This window comes from Giraffa tippelskirchi, chromosome 12, assembly GCF_054371585.1.
Source record: "Giraffa tippelskirchi isolate mGirTip1 chromosome 12, T2T-mGirTip1v1.2.pri, whole genome shotgun sequence".
Lineage (NCBI taxonomy): Eukaryota > Metazoa > Chordata > Mammalia > Artiodactyla > Giraffidae > Giraffa > Giraffa tippelskirchi.
In genome coordinates this window covers 11009767-11022858 of record NC_137286.1, presented here as the reverse complement: position 1 = coordinate 11022858, position 13092 = coordinate 11009767, and the positions used below count along the sequence as shown (strand labels likewise).

General features: G+C 48.3%; 1 protein-coding gene across 1 annotated transcript; it reads left to right on the top strand.

The window, feature by feature from the left end:
* Positions 1-1195: 1195 nt before the first annotated feature.
* On the top strand, positions 1196-12060 carry LOC145530610 (interferon alpha-inducible protein 27-like protein 2A). Its single transcript, XM_081552196.1, has 6 exons — positions 1196-1237; positions 1876-2001; positions 2387-2539; positions 10117-10146; positions 11198-11359; positions 11898-12060. Exons 2-6 carry the CDS (start codon positions 1929-1931, stop codon positions 12005-12007), a joined length of 528 nt encoding a protein of 175 aa, XP_081408322.1. The 5' UTR covers positions 1196-1237; positions 1876-1928; the 3' UTR covers positions 12008-12060.
* Positions 12061-13092: the final 1032 nt, after the last annotated feature.

Sequence of the window (13092 nt, the reverse complement as noted above, 5' to 3'; positions counted from 1 at the left end):
TGTTGGCCACTTGATGAGAAGAACTGACTCTTATCAGTTTTTAATCACCCACCTGTTGCTGTGCACTAGGACTCTGGGAGGCAATAAGCCTAGTCTGTACCAGGGTGACCCTCAAGTCTCAAGGCCGGGTGGGCGTGAGATGGGCAGGGGAAGAGACAAGCATTAGGAGGTAGCAAATAAGAGACATTCTAAGACCTCGCTTTGGAAGCAGCTGGACCTGCATTGGGTCCTGCTTTGCATAGCAAAAATAGTAAAAAAAAAAAAAAAAATTAAGGGTAAAAACAACTAATTCGCTATTCTTTCTTGAAGGGAAATAATTTGGTCATTTCCTTTTAGCAGATAATGTAAAATAAGTAAAATATATATACATATAATAATATATAATATTTACATATGTCATATAATAATAATATGTATATATATGTGTGTGTATATATATATAAGTCTTAGGGAGCTTCCCTGGTATCTCAGCTGGTAAAGAATCTGCCTGTAATGCAGGAAATACCGGTTCAATTCCTGTGTCGGGCCGATCCCCTGAAATAGGGTACCTTCTCCAGTACTCTTACCTGGGGACTTTCATGGACAGAGGAGCCTGGCGGGGTACAGTCTTGGGGTCACAAAGAGTTTGACACAATGGAGCAACTAACACTTCCCCACATCAAGGGACAAAAAGGAGTAACGGTAGTAATACTACCAATTCTGTGAATGCCAGTGTGTCAGCAAACTAAGGCATATCAAGGGTAATTCACTCCCTTAGTCACGACTACGGATTCCTCCCCAGGCACTGGTCAGAGATGGTGCTCTTGACCATCAACTCGCACTGCCTCCTCAGTTATTACAGATATGAGATTAAGACTCTGTGCCATTTGTTAGCCAAGGGAAAACATTTTGTACCATAAACCAGCAAGTCATGGAGAGCAAGGAAAATAAAGTTCACAAGAATTGCAGGTGAGTTTTATAAAACGGAGAACTAGGGATTCCTCACATATCCAAGAAGGGGAATCTGAGTGGGAAAGCAATGCTCCTGCAGAAGCCGTGCCCCTCACCCTCCCATTAGCATGCAAAGGGAAGGTCTACCCAGCACCAAGCCTGGGATGAGGGTGACTCACTTCCTCCTTGTTCTTGGGGTCAGACGTCACCCAGGGAGGGACTATTTAGCCGGCTGGAGTTCTGAACAGCCTCACTACGCTCAGGGCTTCACACACTACTCTTCGATCCCCAACAATTACTAAGCAGGGTAAGCGGGGGGGGGGGGGGGGGGGGCTGGGAGGTGGGGAGGGGAGGGAGCAAAGGGACTCCACTCTCAGCCTCCCTCTCCGCTTCCATCAAGACTGCTGTCCCTGTGACCGGAGGTGAGTATGGGGAGGGGGCTTGAGCCCACCTTTACCATGAGACTTTGGGAACCTCTGGTCTTGTCTTGACCCAGGTTACTATGAAGCCCTGAGACTTAGACCAGGTGGGCAGTGAGCAGGGGGCAGAGATGGGGTGTTAGAGGTGGACAGGATTCTGGAGATCAGGGAGCCAAGCAAAGCCATTATTAACTTCCAAACTGTGGTCTGAGCAGATTAGGGGGTGGGCTGGAAGTGGTCCATAGTTTGCAATGGGACAGAGGGCACGGCTGGAACGGCAGACAGATGCTTCCCTGAAAGTCGCTCAGTTATGTCCGACTCCTTGTGACCCCAAGGACTATATAGTCCATGGAATTCTCCAGGCCAACATACTGGAGTGGCTAGCCTTTCTCTTCTCCAGGGGATCTTCCTAACCCAGGAATCGAACCCAGGTCTCCCGCATTGTGGGCGGATTCTTTACCAACGGAGCTATCAGGGAAGCCCTAAATCAGGCAGAGCCGTTTTAATTTCACACTCTGTTTCTCAGAAAGATAGTAGTGTCCTTGGCTCCACAACTGGTGTTCCCACACTGCCGCCAGGATGTCAGCTAAAGCCATAGAAAGCGGGGAAGGCGATGCCTTAGGCCCCCGCCTTAGAGAATTGCTGTTGGATGGTGAGTGCCCTTGGGAAAGCTCCAGAGGGTGGGGTGGCCCAGAGCTTGGGGTGCCTGGACGTGGGCAGAGGAGGTCTGGGTTCTGGCCTGGTGCTGCCACCAGGTGCACTGGGCCCATCAAGTCTCTTCCCCGCTGGTCCTCAGCCTCCTGCTCTGTGCAGTCAGGACCTCCCAGCTCTCCACTGGTGCTGGGTCTCCCTCTCTCTGTCTTCTCCTTGGTTCACCTCCAAGCACCCTTGACACCTCTCAGCTCAGGTTCCTCTGAGGTCCCCTCCCTACATCAGAGATCCTGGGAGCTTCAGGAAAGGGGGGAGGGTGCTGTGTAGGGTCTAGTCCCACAGCTGCTTGCCACACTGTGTGCCCCCCCAATATTTCTTCCTTCCAGAAGAAGAAGAACCTTCCCAGTCAAGCAATCAGGCCTCTGATGGCTCTTCTCCTGGGAAGCCACCACAGGGGCCACATCAGGGACCAGATGGCTCTGGCTCTGACCCCAGAGACCCACCCAAGTCGGAAGGCAGCAATTTCTACCATTATGCAGGTAACGGATCTCTGAGCACCAATCCACGGATCCTTACCCCACACCCACTGCTCAGCTCAACCTGCTAAGTTGTCAGTGTAAGGACAGTCTTCCTGATGGAATCTCTCCGACACACTGTCAGAAAAAAGCCACAGTGTACACAGGAGATGAAATAAATGATGCTCTAGAATCAGAGGGACCACACTTCAGGGTTTAGCTCTGTCTCTGACTTGCTGAGTGACCCAGAGCCAGTCACTTGCCCTCTCTGGGCCTTCATAGGTTTGTTTTTAAGCATAGGGTTAGGATGAGGTCACTCTTAGGGGTCTCTCAGAACCAGGTCACCTTCAAATTGGTGGAGCAGAGGTGCTGCTCAGGTTAGATGCCTGACAGCTGGCAGGCACAGTCTCAGGCAGGGCTCTTTGCCAGTTAAAGTTCACTGCCCATGCCTGCCCTGTTACCCCACAGCACCCAAGGCAGGTAAGTTTCATTTCTCCGTTTGTGCTCCTCCCTTGATGCCCCAAGGCCTGGTCACTAATGTTCTTCCACAACACATCCTCCAAGAGCAGCGTCACCTCTAAAATGTGGGGCCAGCCTAGGGCCACGGCAGCAAAAGTCACAGAATTTTTTTAAAAGTCATTTCAGAATACACATAGCATGAAATTTACCAAAACAACTGGGCTCCCTGGTTGCTCATATGTTAAAGAATCTGTCTGCAATGCGGGAGACCTGGGTTCGATCCATGGGTTGGGAAGATCCCCTTAAGAATTGAGTGGCTGCCCACTCCAGTATTCCTGCTGGAGAATTCCATGGGCAGAGGAGCCTGGAGGGCTACAGTTCATGCAGTCAGAAAGAGTGGACTGGACTGAGTGACTAACAAACACAACCATTTGTTAGCATACACTGAATTGTTTTTTTGTTGTTCAGTCAATAAGTCGTGTCTGACTCTGCAATCCCATGGAGTGCAGCATGCCAGTCTTCACTGTCCTTCACTATCTCCCGGAGTTTGCTCAAACTCATGTCCATTGAGTCCGTAATGCCAGCCAACCATCGCATCCTCTGTCACCCCCTTCTCCTCCTGCCCTCAATCTTTCACAGCATCAGGGTCTTTTCCAGTGAGTCGGCTCTTGAACAGTGTTAACCATATTCCTGTTACTGTACCCCCAATCTTCAGAACTCTTTTCATCTCCTCATACTGAAACTCAATTAAACATTAACTATCATTTTCCTCCTGCCACCTGCTCCTGGCAACCACATTTCCTTCTGTCTCTTTGCTCAACTAATCTAATCTAATTTCCATGTGAGTGGAATCATACAGCATCTGTCATTTTCTGACAGGTTTATTTTAGTTAGCAGAAGGTTCCCAAGGTTCCTCATATGTCAGAAGTTCCTATTTAAAGTTGAATGATAGCCTCTCGGGTGTCTATGCCACGTGGTAATGATCCATTCATCCACTGATCGACGCTTAGTTTGCTTCCTCTTGGCAACTGTGATTACTGCTGCTATGAACGTGGGGTGCAAATATCTCTTCAAGACCCTGTTTTAAATTTCTCTGGATCTATATCCAGAAACGAGATTGCTAGATTATATGGTTTTCTATTTTTAATTTTTTCAGGAACTGTCACACTGTTTCCCATGTTTGCTGCACCATTTTATATTCCTACCAACAGTGCACAAATGTTCTAGTTTCTCCACATCCTAACCAACACTTGTTATTTTCCATTTTTGTTTTTTTTATGTAGTGGCTTTCCTGATGGGTGTGGAGTGATATCTCGTTGCAGTTTTGATTTGCATTTCCTAACAGTTACTGATATTAAGTATATTTTTCTATTCTTGTTGACCATTTGTATATCTTTAGGGAAATGTCTATTCTGATTCTTTGCCCATATTTTTCTTTATTTTTTTGTCTGCGCTGGGTCTTCATTGCTGCCTGTGGGCTTTCTCCAGTTGCACTGCACATTTGCCCATTTTTAAATCAAATTATTTTAAATCAAGTTTTCTGTTGTTGGAGGAATTCTTTATACTATATCCTGAATATGAACCTCTAAACAGATACGTGTTTTGCCAATATTTTCTACCATTCTGTACGTTTCTTTTTCACTCTGTTGATTGTGCCCTATCTTAGTGAATTAGGGCTGCTATAACAAAATGCCATAAACTGAAAGACTTAAAAAAAAAAACAACACTTATTTACCACAGTTGGGAAAATCACGATCTAGGCACCAGGGGACTCTGTGTGTGATGAGAGCTCACATCCTAGAACAACCATCTTTTTGCATTAACCTCCCATGTTGGGAGGAAAAGAGGAACTCTCTTGAATCTCTTTTATAAGGAAATTGATCTCAATCAGGAGGGCTCTGCCTGCAAGTTTTAATCAGCTCCCATAGGGCCACCTCCTAACATCATCACATTGGGCATTAGGTTCTAGAATATCAATTTTGGGGGACACAAACGTTCAGACCATAGCATGACTTAGGATGCCCAAAGGTGCACTCTGGATTAATACTCCTTTCTCTGAACTCCTTTGGTGCCTGCTTGATCCCAAGCCTGTGCCTGCACAGGGGAAGGCAGCAGTGAATGAGGCTTGGCCCTTGACCTGAAAGAGCTCAAAATCCAGCAGAGATTTCAGAGAACCATATTGCCTTGTGGGAAATTCTGTGGCAGCAGGAGCACAACTGATTCACACTTGAGAGTCTATAGGAGGAGGTGGCCGAGGAAGACTGGGAACATGTGCTCAGGGCAGGTTCTGGAAGATGTGTTGGACGGCAGAGTCCTTAAAAATGTGCCTGGATTTGGCAGGCAAAAGATCGAATGTCAGGAGGCAGGAAGGTGGCTTCTATTCATTCCCTAGGATAGAAGCAGAAGCCTGATCATACAGGGACCCCCTCATGCTCATGGAACAGGTGGACTTTAACTTATGGGCCACAGGGGACAAGGGGGGAATTTAACACCTTCATTCTTTTTCCCTGCACCCAGCAGCCAACATCCTCTGTATTGTCCCCATCCCTGATCTTGGACAACAAGAGGTGATGGTGACTAGGATGGCAGTGGTAGAGCCAGAAACTGATTGGAGAGATGCAGCCACAAGCCAGAGATTGTCACCAACAGCTAGACAACGATGCTAGAGAGATAAGGAAGGATCCTCCCCTAGAGCCTTCAGAGAAAGCCTAGCTCTGTTTACACCTTGATCTTGGATCTCTGAGTGGGAGAAAACATGAGAGAATTAGCACAGTTCGTGGTAATTCCTTACTGCAGCCTCAGGAAACTAACATGGGCATGCGCTTTTATAAATTGAAGATTTGTAGCAACTTAGGGTTGGCAGGTGGGGGTTCACATTTTTAGCAATGAAGTATTTTTAAATTAAGGTATGCACATTGTCTTTTTAGACATAAGGCTATCGCACCCTTAGCAGACTAGGGTATAGTCAGTCTAGTTATACATAAATATAACATATATAGACATAACTTTTATATGCACTGAAAACCAAAGTGTTCACATGATATTCACTTTACTTTGGTGATCTGTAACCCGATCGACAGTATCGCCGAGGTGTGCTTGGACAGAGATTGAAAATCCCATTGTGTTTGATGAAATGTTGAAGGCTGTGTTAGAGTCAGAATCTGTATAAGGAGGAGGTGAGAGTCTCCACGGGAGCACTGGTCACTGATCATAGAGAGAGGGATTTTTCACTGATGACCGGGTCTAGGGCAGCACTGTCTGGTAGCGCTTTCTATGATGGTAAGCGTGTTCCCTCCGTGATCCAGTATGGTAGATCTCCACTAGCCAGATGCAACTATTGAGCACTTGAGAAGTGGTCCATGCAATTCAGGAACTGAGTTTTAAGTTTTATTTCGTTTGAATTAACTGAAATTTAACTAGCACACATGGGTAGTTGTTCCTATAGTGGTGAGCATGGGCTAGGGCACTAGTCCCCAACCTTTTTGCCACCAGGACCAGTTTCAGGGAAGATACTTTTTCCACGGGCAGGGAGGGGGAGGATGGTTTGGGGATGATTCAAGCACATTATGTTTATCGAGCACTTTATTTATAGTATTATTGGATTGTGATATATAATGAAATAATTATACAACTCACCATACAGAATCAATGGGAGCCCTGAGCATGTTTTCCTGCAACTAGATGGTCCCATCTGAGGGTGACAGGAGACAATGACACCCGAAGTGTCTTACTTATGTCCAGTCTACCCTATCATTTCCTTTTGGTTACTGTTACTGCAGAAAACCCTGCTTCACAAAGATAGGATGTTGGAAACAGAAGCAGGCTTTTCAGTGCTTTTGGGGCAACCTCAAGCTATTCTGCCTTGATTTTAATCTAGAATATATGGAGATTTGCTGCTGCTGCTAAGTCGCTTCAGTTGTGTCCGACTCAGTGCGACCCCATGGAGTGCAGCCTACCAGGCTCCTCCGTCCATGGGATTTTCCAGGCAAGAGTACTGGAGTGGGTTGCCATTGCCATCTCCATGGAGATTTGAAGTCATCTCAAACATACTTTCAAGGCCACTGTTATTTGTGATCTCAAGTGGTTGATCCTCTTCTAGCAGGCACAAAGTCAATTCACCTGTCTTATTTACAAATAGGTCAGGAATCTATTCCTGCCCAGTTCAGGGGTCTTTTGTGGTTGAGAAGTAATGCTCAAACTCTTTTGAAAGCTGAAATAAGTGGATCATGCACCAGTTGTGAGAAAGACGACCCTGACTCAGTCTCTTTCCAAATCTCTGCCAATATTTGAAACATGTCAAAATTCCCAGTGTTCATTCATCACCTGCATAATTCCAGTTTGGCTCTAAATGCAGCCACTTTACCCAGTGACTTGAACAGTTGTCATTCTCCCCTGAAGTGTCAGACCGAGTTCATTGAGCAAGTTGACTATGTCACACAAGTAAGGATGTTTTTCAACACCTTTTGTGTCACTGAAATATGCTGCCAGTGGTGACTGTTTTTCTAAAAGAAATCCCTGGAAGCAGCTCTCACAGCTCAAAACCACTGGCCAGTGATCTACCTTTAGACAGCTGTCTCATTTCTGTGTATAAGAGAAGATGTTTGTGCTCTGCATCCATTTCCTGACAGAGCTGCATGAACAGACGTGAGTTAAGACTGGAGAAGGACGTACGTACTTTAATGTGGTTGACAATTTTCATCACTCCCTGGAAAACATTAAGTTCAGGTGACATTTTTCAGCTGGCCAGCATTTCTCTGTCGATGACACAGTGTGTAGACTCACATTCAGAGGTGACCGCTTTGACCAGTATAGTGAAAACCAGAATACCATCCAGTCATGGCAGCCACTCCGTCCGTGCACGTACCAACACAAAATGACCAGTTCAGGTTTCCTGATATGTGGCCATTTAGAGACTTGAATAGTTTTGCAGCTGTGGTGTTGGTTGGCAAGAAAAGTGCACATAACATAGCCCCGTGCACATCCTCCTGAAAAAATATATTGCATAAAAACAAGTAAACTTGCCTTGTGGTCAACATCAGTAGATTCACCAACCTGGATTGCATACCACGGTGACTCATTAATCCTTTCTAACAATTGGCCTCAATATGTCTGCTGTTTCGTCAGTTTGTCTAGTTACATTGCTAGCAGAAAGAGGAACACATGCCAGCTTTTGAACTTCAGACTCTCCTAAAAATTCATGACAAATGACCTTAGCAGCAGGCAGGATCAGCTCTTCACCAACAGTAAACAGTATCTTGCGTTTAGCAATGTGGTTAACCACTAAGAATGATGCTCTCATTGCAGATATATTTGATAAAGTGAGGGCCTTCGATAATTGCTTCTGTCCTTCATGTTCACATTTGTTTTTCTGAAAAACCCCAAAGGTGTGTCTTTTAATGCGGGGTGCTTGGTCTCCATGTGGCAAAGCAGTTTTAAAGGTTTCAAGTCTTCGCTGGGTAGCTGGTCACCACATATTATACAAAGCAGGCTTGGAGCATGTGATTCACCTGCTGCAATGAACTTGTACTTTAAGTAGCACTCTTGGTATTTTCTTTTAAATGTAGCTTTCTCTTCATTGGCCATCTTAGAGTCTTCTACAGCCTCATCATTGGGTCTTTCTCCTTTTCAGAGAAACCCTTCAGCAACATTTGCTTTTTTTTAAACTTTTTTACTTATTTTGTCAAGGGTTAGCTTGTGGGCTTACCAAAACCATGACTAAGACAAGTGCACAGTGCAGGAAAGAGGCAAGGATGGAAGCGATAAATGAAATAGTGAGTGGGACACGTGAGGACTAAAATAAGTGTTGGATTCTGACTTAAAGCCTGCCACCAGATGCAGCTTAACTGTCACTTGCCACTCACTAGTAGGGTTTTGATATGAGTCTACAAGGTATTCATTTATCATGGTCCCTGTGCAGTCGAACCTTTCTGTTAGTGATCATCTGTATTGGCAGCCGCTCCCCAGTCCTACCATCACCACCTCAGCTGCAACTCAGAGCATCAGGCATTAGACTCTCATAAGGAGTAGGCAACATCAATCCATCACAAGCACAGTTCACAGTAGGGTTCGAGCTCCTATGAGAATCTAATGCTGCCCGCTGATCTGACAGGAGGTGGAGCTCATGTGTTAATATAAGTGAGGGGGAGCTGCTGTAAATACAGATGAATTTTCGGTGGCTCACCGGCCACTCAACTCCTGCTGTGTGACTGGGTTCCTAACAGGCCAGGGACCAGTATCGGGGTTGGGAACCCCTGGCCTAGGGAATGACCTTGGGTATGTGTGGCATAGGATCCAAGATTCTTGGAAGTGAGGAGGTGAGAACTGTAAGATCAGTTTGTTGAAAACATCATCTGTGCAGAAATGGAAACCCTCAAGACAGGTCAGGGGTCCTGATGGAGAGAGATGTTGCTGAGCCAGGAGCTACAACCTTCCAGAAATGGCTGGAGGATGGAGACTGCTTTTGCAACTTCTCTCCCTTGCCTGGGACCAAGACTCTTTTTCATGGGGAGCTATCTGAGCTCACTCTTGCAGATCCTGAAATCTCTGGAACTGTCCCAGCTGTCCAAAATCCCTAGTCCCTGCCAGACCCAAGCGCTCTGAGCAACTCAGTATGGTCCAGGCGTGCTCTGCCAGTGTGGCCAGGGGCTCCAGTCACAAGGCAGGACATGGAGGGGAAGCATGGTGCCTTCTGATGGGGGAATAAGGGGTGCTTCCTGCAGAAAGTCACAAGTAGGCTGAGCCCTGGAGAATGGGTGGCTTCCACTCCAGCTGTAGCTTGGGATAGGCATAGGGTGTCTGGAAGATGAACAGACAGAACAGTCAAATTTACTCCATTGCAAAAAAGTAGCATGCTTTTCTTGATTTTTTTTAAATGATACCAAAATGTGTTAAGTTCAAAGAGCAGCATGAAACCTTTTCAAGGCAGGTTCCTCTCCCCGTCTGGAGCATCACAGAGCTCTGGACTCTTGTCCATCCTCCTCTGATTCCTGGAAAATCAGACTTCTCTGTAAAAGCAGAGAGAGCCACACAGCGCTGCTCTCTCCTGTGATCCCAACTCCAGGGAACCCTTCCCACTGGGACAGCAGTAGAGACCCAGGGGAAGGCCAGTGCCGGACACTCACAAGGGTTCTTTCTGTCTCCAGGCATGACTGCAGCTGCTGTGATTGGAGGAAGTAAGTCTCTTGGAGAAGAAGCTCAAGGCCCCATCTGCCCCTGTCCCTGGGCTCCTGGGAGCACCCGTCCTTGACCAAGTCCAAGATTGCTTTGAGCCCCATAGACCTGGGTGGGTAGGGGTGGGGTGGACAGGGAGCAGAGGTGGAATTCTTGAGGTAACAAGAATCTAGCTAAGAAAGAACAGAAGGAAACCCATTCATAACACCCACTTCCAATCTCAGCTTCTCCCAAGTGCAAACTGTGGGATGCAGGCGAGTTGTTAGATCTGTCTGAACCCATGATTCCTCCCCAGACAGCAGTGCCAGGGGTCTTTCCAAATAACTGTAAGGAATGTGTGAGCTGAGTTGTGTGGATTCCTCAGAACTGCTCTACATACAACTCTCTAGTCATCCAGCGAGTCTACCAGTTTCCTGCTGGGCCTCTGGCCCGGGTCCTCCCACACGGTGGCCAAAATTAAAGACAATGAAACATTTCTGTCACACCAGCCACAGTCTCAAGCGCTCAGTGGACACATGGGTCCACCATGTGGACAGTGCAGACACAGAAGGTTCCTGGTTGCAGAAGTTTCTATGCCTGCATCGTCTAGAGATGTAGGGATCCTGGGGGGATGCTCACCGGTGGCCTCAGGGCAGAGGACAGAAGCTTCCACCCAGCACCTTTTCAGAAGAGCAGCTCTGTTCTCATACTGTGGGCCTTTGCGTGTGTGAAAGACACCAGTTTCCCACCAAAAGGGGACATCGGAAGACCCCTACTTGTTTCAACTTTATTTCCTAAAGGGCAAACTAAAGCCCAGGAAGGACTGCTGAAGCTTCCAGGGTCACAGGCAAGCAGAGTCATGAACAGGCCTAGGTTCCAGGTTCTTGGAGGAGGACGGGGTGCGGGGGTGGGCATTCACCCAGTTGTGTCCACACCTACAGCCTTCCCTTGCCTCTGGCCCTGTGGTCTGAGGAGAGCGAAGAGGACCCCTCACCTCAACCCCCAGGAAGGTGTCAGGGAGGTCTGGGGAGCCTGTCCCTCGCGATTAGCCCTGAAGTGTCTCTGCTCTTATAGTTATGGCCGTGAGGGCTGTGCCTGAGTTGCTGGACACCGCGGGCTTCACCAGAACAGGAATCTCCCGCTCCTCCTTTGCAGCCAATATGATGTCGTCAACTGCCAGAGCCAATGGGGGCGGAGTTCCCTCTGGCAGCCTAGTCTCCAATCTCCAGTCCAAGGGTAAGTGTCTCCCCAGGAGGAGGTGGGGGAGGGGTAACAAATGAGCACAAGATTGATCCAGAGGCTAAAGAAGCAGACAGGCTTCTTCCAGCTTCGTGGTCCTCAGTGTCCCCCTGGTGCTTTGTGACCCGGTCACTGCTCCCTCTTCTGGTTGGGTGTGGGGTGGAGGGATGAGGGGTGTGTCGCTCAGGAGGCCTGCATTCCTCATCAACCCTACAAAACCTGGTTAGGTGCCCACTCCTCCCTGAGCCCAGCCTGGTGCTGTGAAGGGGAAGGGCAGCCTGTCATTTCTCAGAAGGTCTTGTCCTGTTGCTGATGGACTGATCATCGGAGTTCATGTCTCCTCTTTGGGCAGCCACGGGCAGCCGCCCCTCCCCGAGCATATATCCTGGGGTCTCAGAAGTAGAGGAGGAAACAGGGGTGGGATGTCGGTGTCTAAGGCCTGCGGTCAGTCCTGGGGTCTCTGACACCCACAGTCTTGCCGGGGGCTGCTGGGCCTGCGTGTCCTCTTGTGCTCTAACCTCCTCCTCTCCCCCAGGGGCAACTGGACTTTCCACACAATCCAACGTCCTCCTGGGATCTGCTGGGGCAGTTTTGGGGGCCTTGCTGTGGAATTCCTACAGCTCCTCCAGGAAGACCCAGTACTGAAGCAGAAAGGGGCTCCCATGCTGGAGATGACCCTCCAGGACATCAGGATGTCAGTCCCCCAAATGACAAGTCCTCTGCCTCCCAAAATTCTTCAAAGAATCATAAGAAATAAAGATGAGATCTAGTGACCTTCAATAAGTGTCCATGCTGTGTTCTTGTTCACCAGGCAGGGTGTAGGGCACCTACAGAACCCTGTAGGTGTTGGGTGTAGGGCAGGAACTCTAAGAATGAGCACCGATCCAGAACAGGAAGCTATGTCTTTTCCCAGTCCTACCACTCAGCTTTGACCCTGCGAAGATTGTGTCTCCTCTTTGAGCCTCAGTTTGTTGCTTTTCAGATGGGCACTTGGACCACATGTCTTCAAAGACCTCAGCCAGAGGAGCTAACGGCTTGGTCCTGGGGTCAGTTTGAGCCACTGATCCTCAGTTACCAAGCCCTTTATCCTCAGGCAGTATTGATCCTCTCCCCTCTCCACCCAAGACCCTGGGTCTGGCCGTTCCATGACTCATCAGTAACACTGTCTGCCTGGCCTGGTGGCCTTTGGAGCGCTTCAGGTGGGAAGAGAATCTGCATTTCTCCAGAGAGCTCTGTCTCTGCTGTCTAGAGCTCAGGTCACTGGTCCCAAGTGAGACCGTGCAGAACCTGCAAGGACAGACAGGTCTCCCCACCACGGGGCTCCCAAGAGGCTGGTCAATGCAGAACACTCACTTCCTAAGACCCACTGGGTGCCTGGCCCTGGATCCAATTCCAGGCTCCGTGTGTGTTAACTTGGCACCTGCAACCTGCCTACCCATGTGGATAACCCACATCAGGTTCAAGAAGCCCTGCTTCCACTTAAACATGAGTCTCTGATCCCAACCTATTGGCTCTAGGACTCCAGCCCAGGTCCCCAGTCTGGCCTTCACAGCTGTCTTCCCTCCAGCTCCTTCTCCACCTGGCTGTCTCCTTACGGTGCTGCCTCAGCTCGCTCCTGCAGCTTCCAGGTGGCCTCAAGGGCTCCATCCCAGTCTCCTATGGCTGCAGTATATTGGCGGGGTCCATCTCTGCCCAGCGTGTGTAACATTGAACAAACCTGACTCCACATT

Coding starts and splice junctions, on each gene's coding strand:
- LOC145530610 (XM_081552196.1), top strand. CDS start 1,929: ATGTCAGCTAAAGCCATAGAAAGCGGGGAAGGCGATGCCTTAGGCCCC. Junction 2,002..2,386: donor TAGAGAATTGCTGTTGGATG/GTGAGTGCCCTT, acceptor TCTTCCTTCCAG/AAGAAGAAGAACCTTCCCAG. Junction 10,147..11,197: donor AGCTGCTGTGATTGGAGGAA/GTAAGTCTCTTG, acceptor CTGCTCTTATAG/TTATGGCCGTGAGGGCTGTG.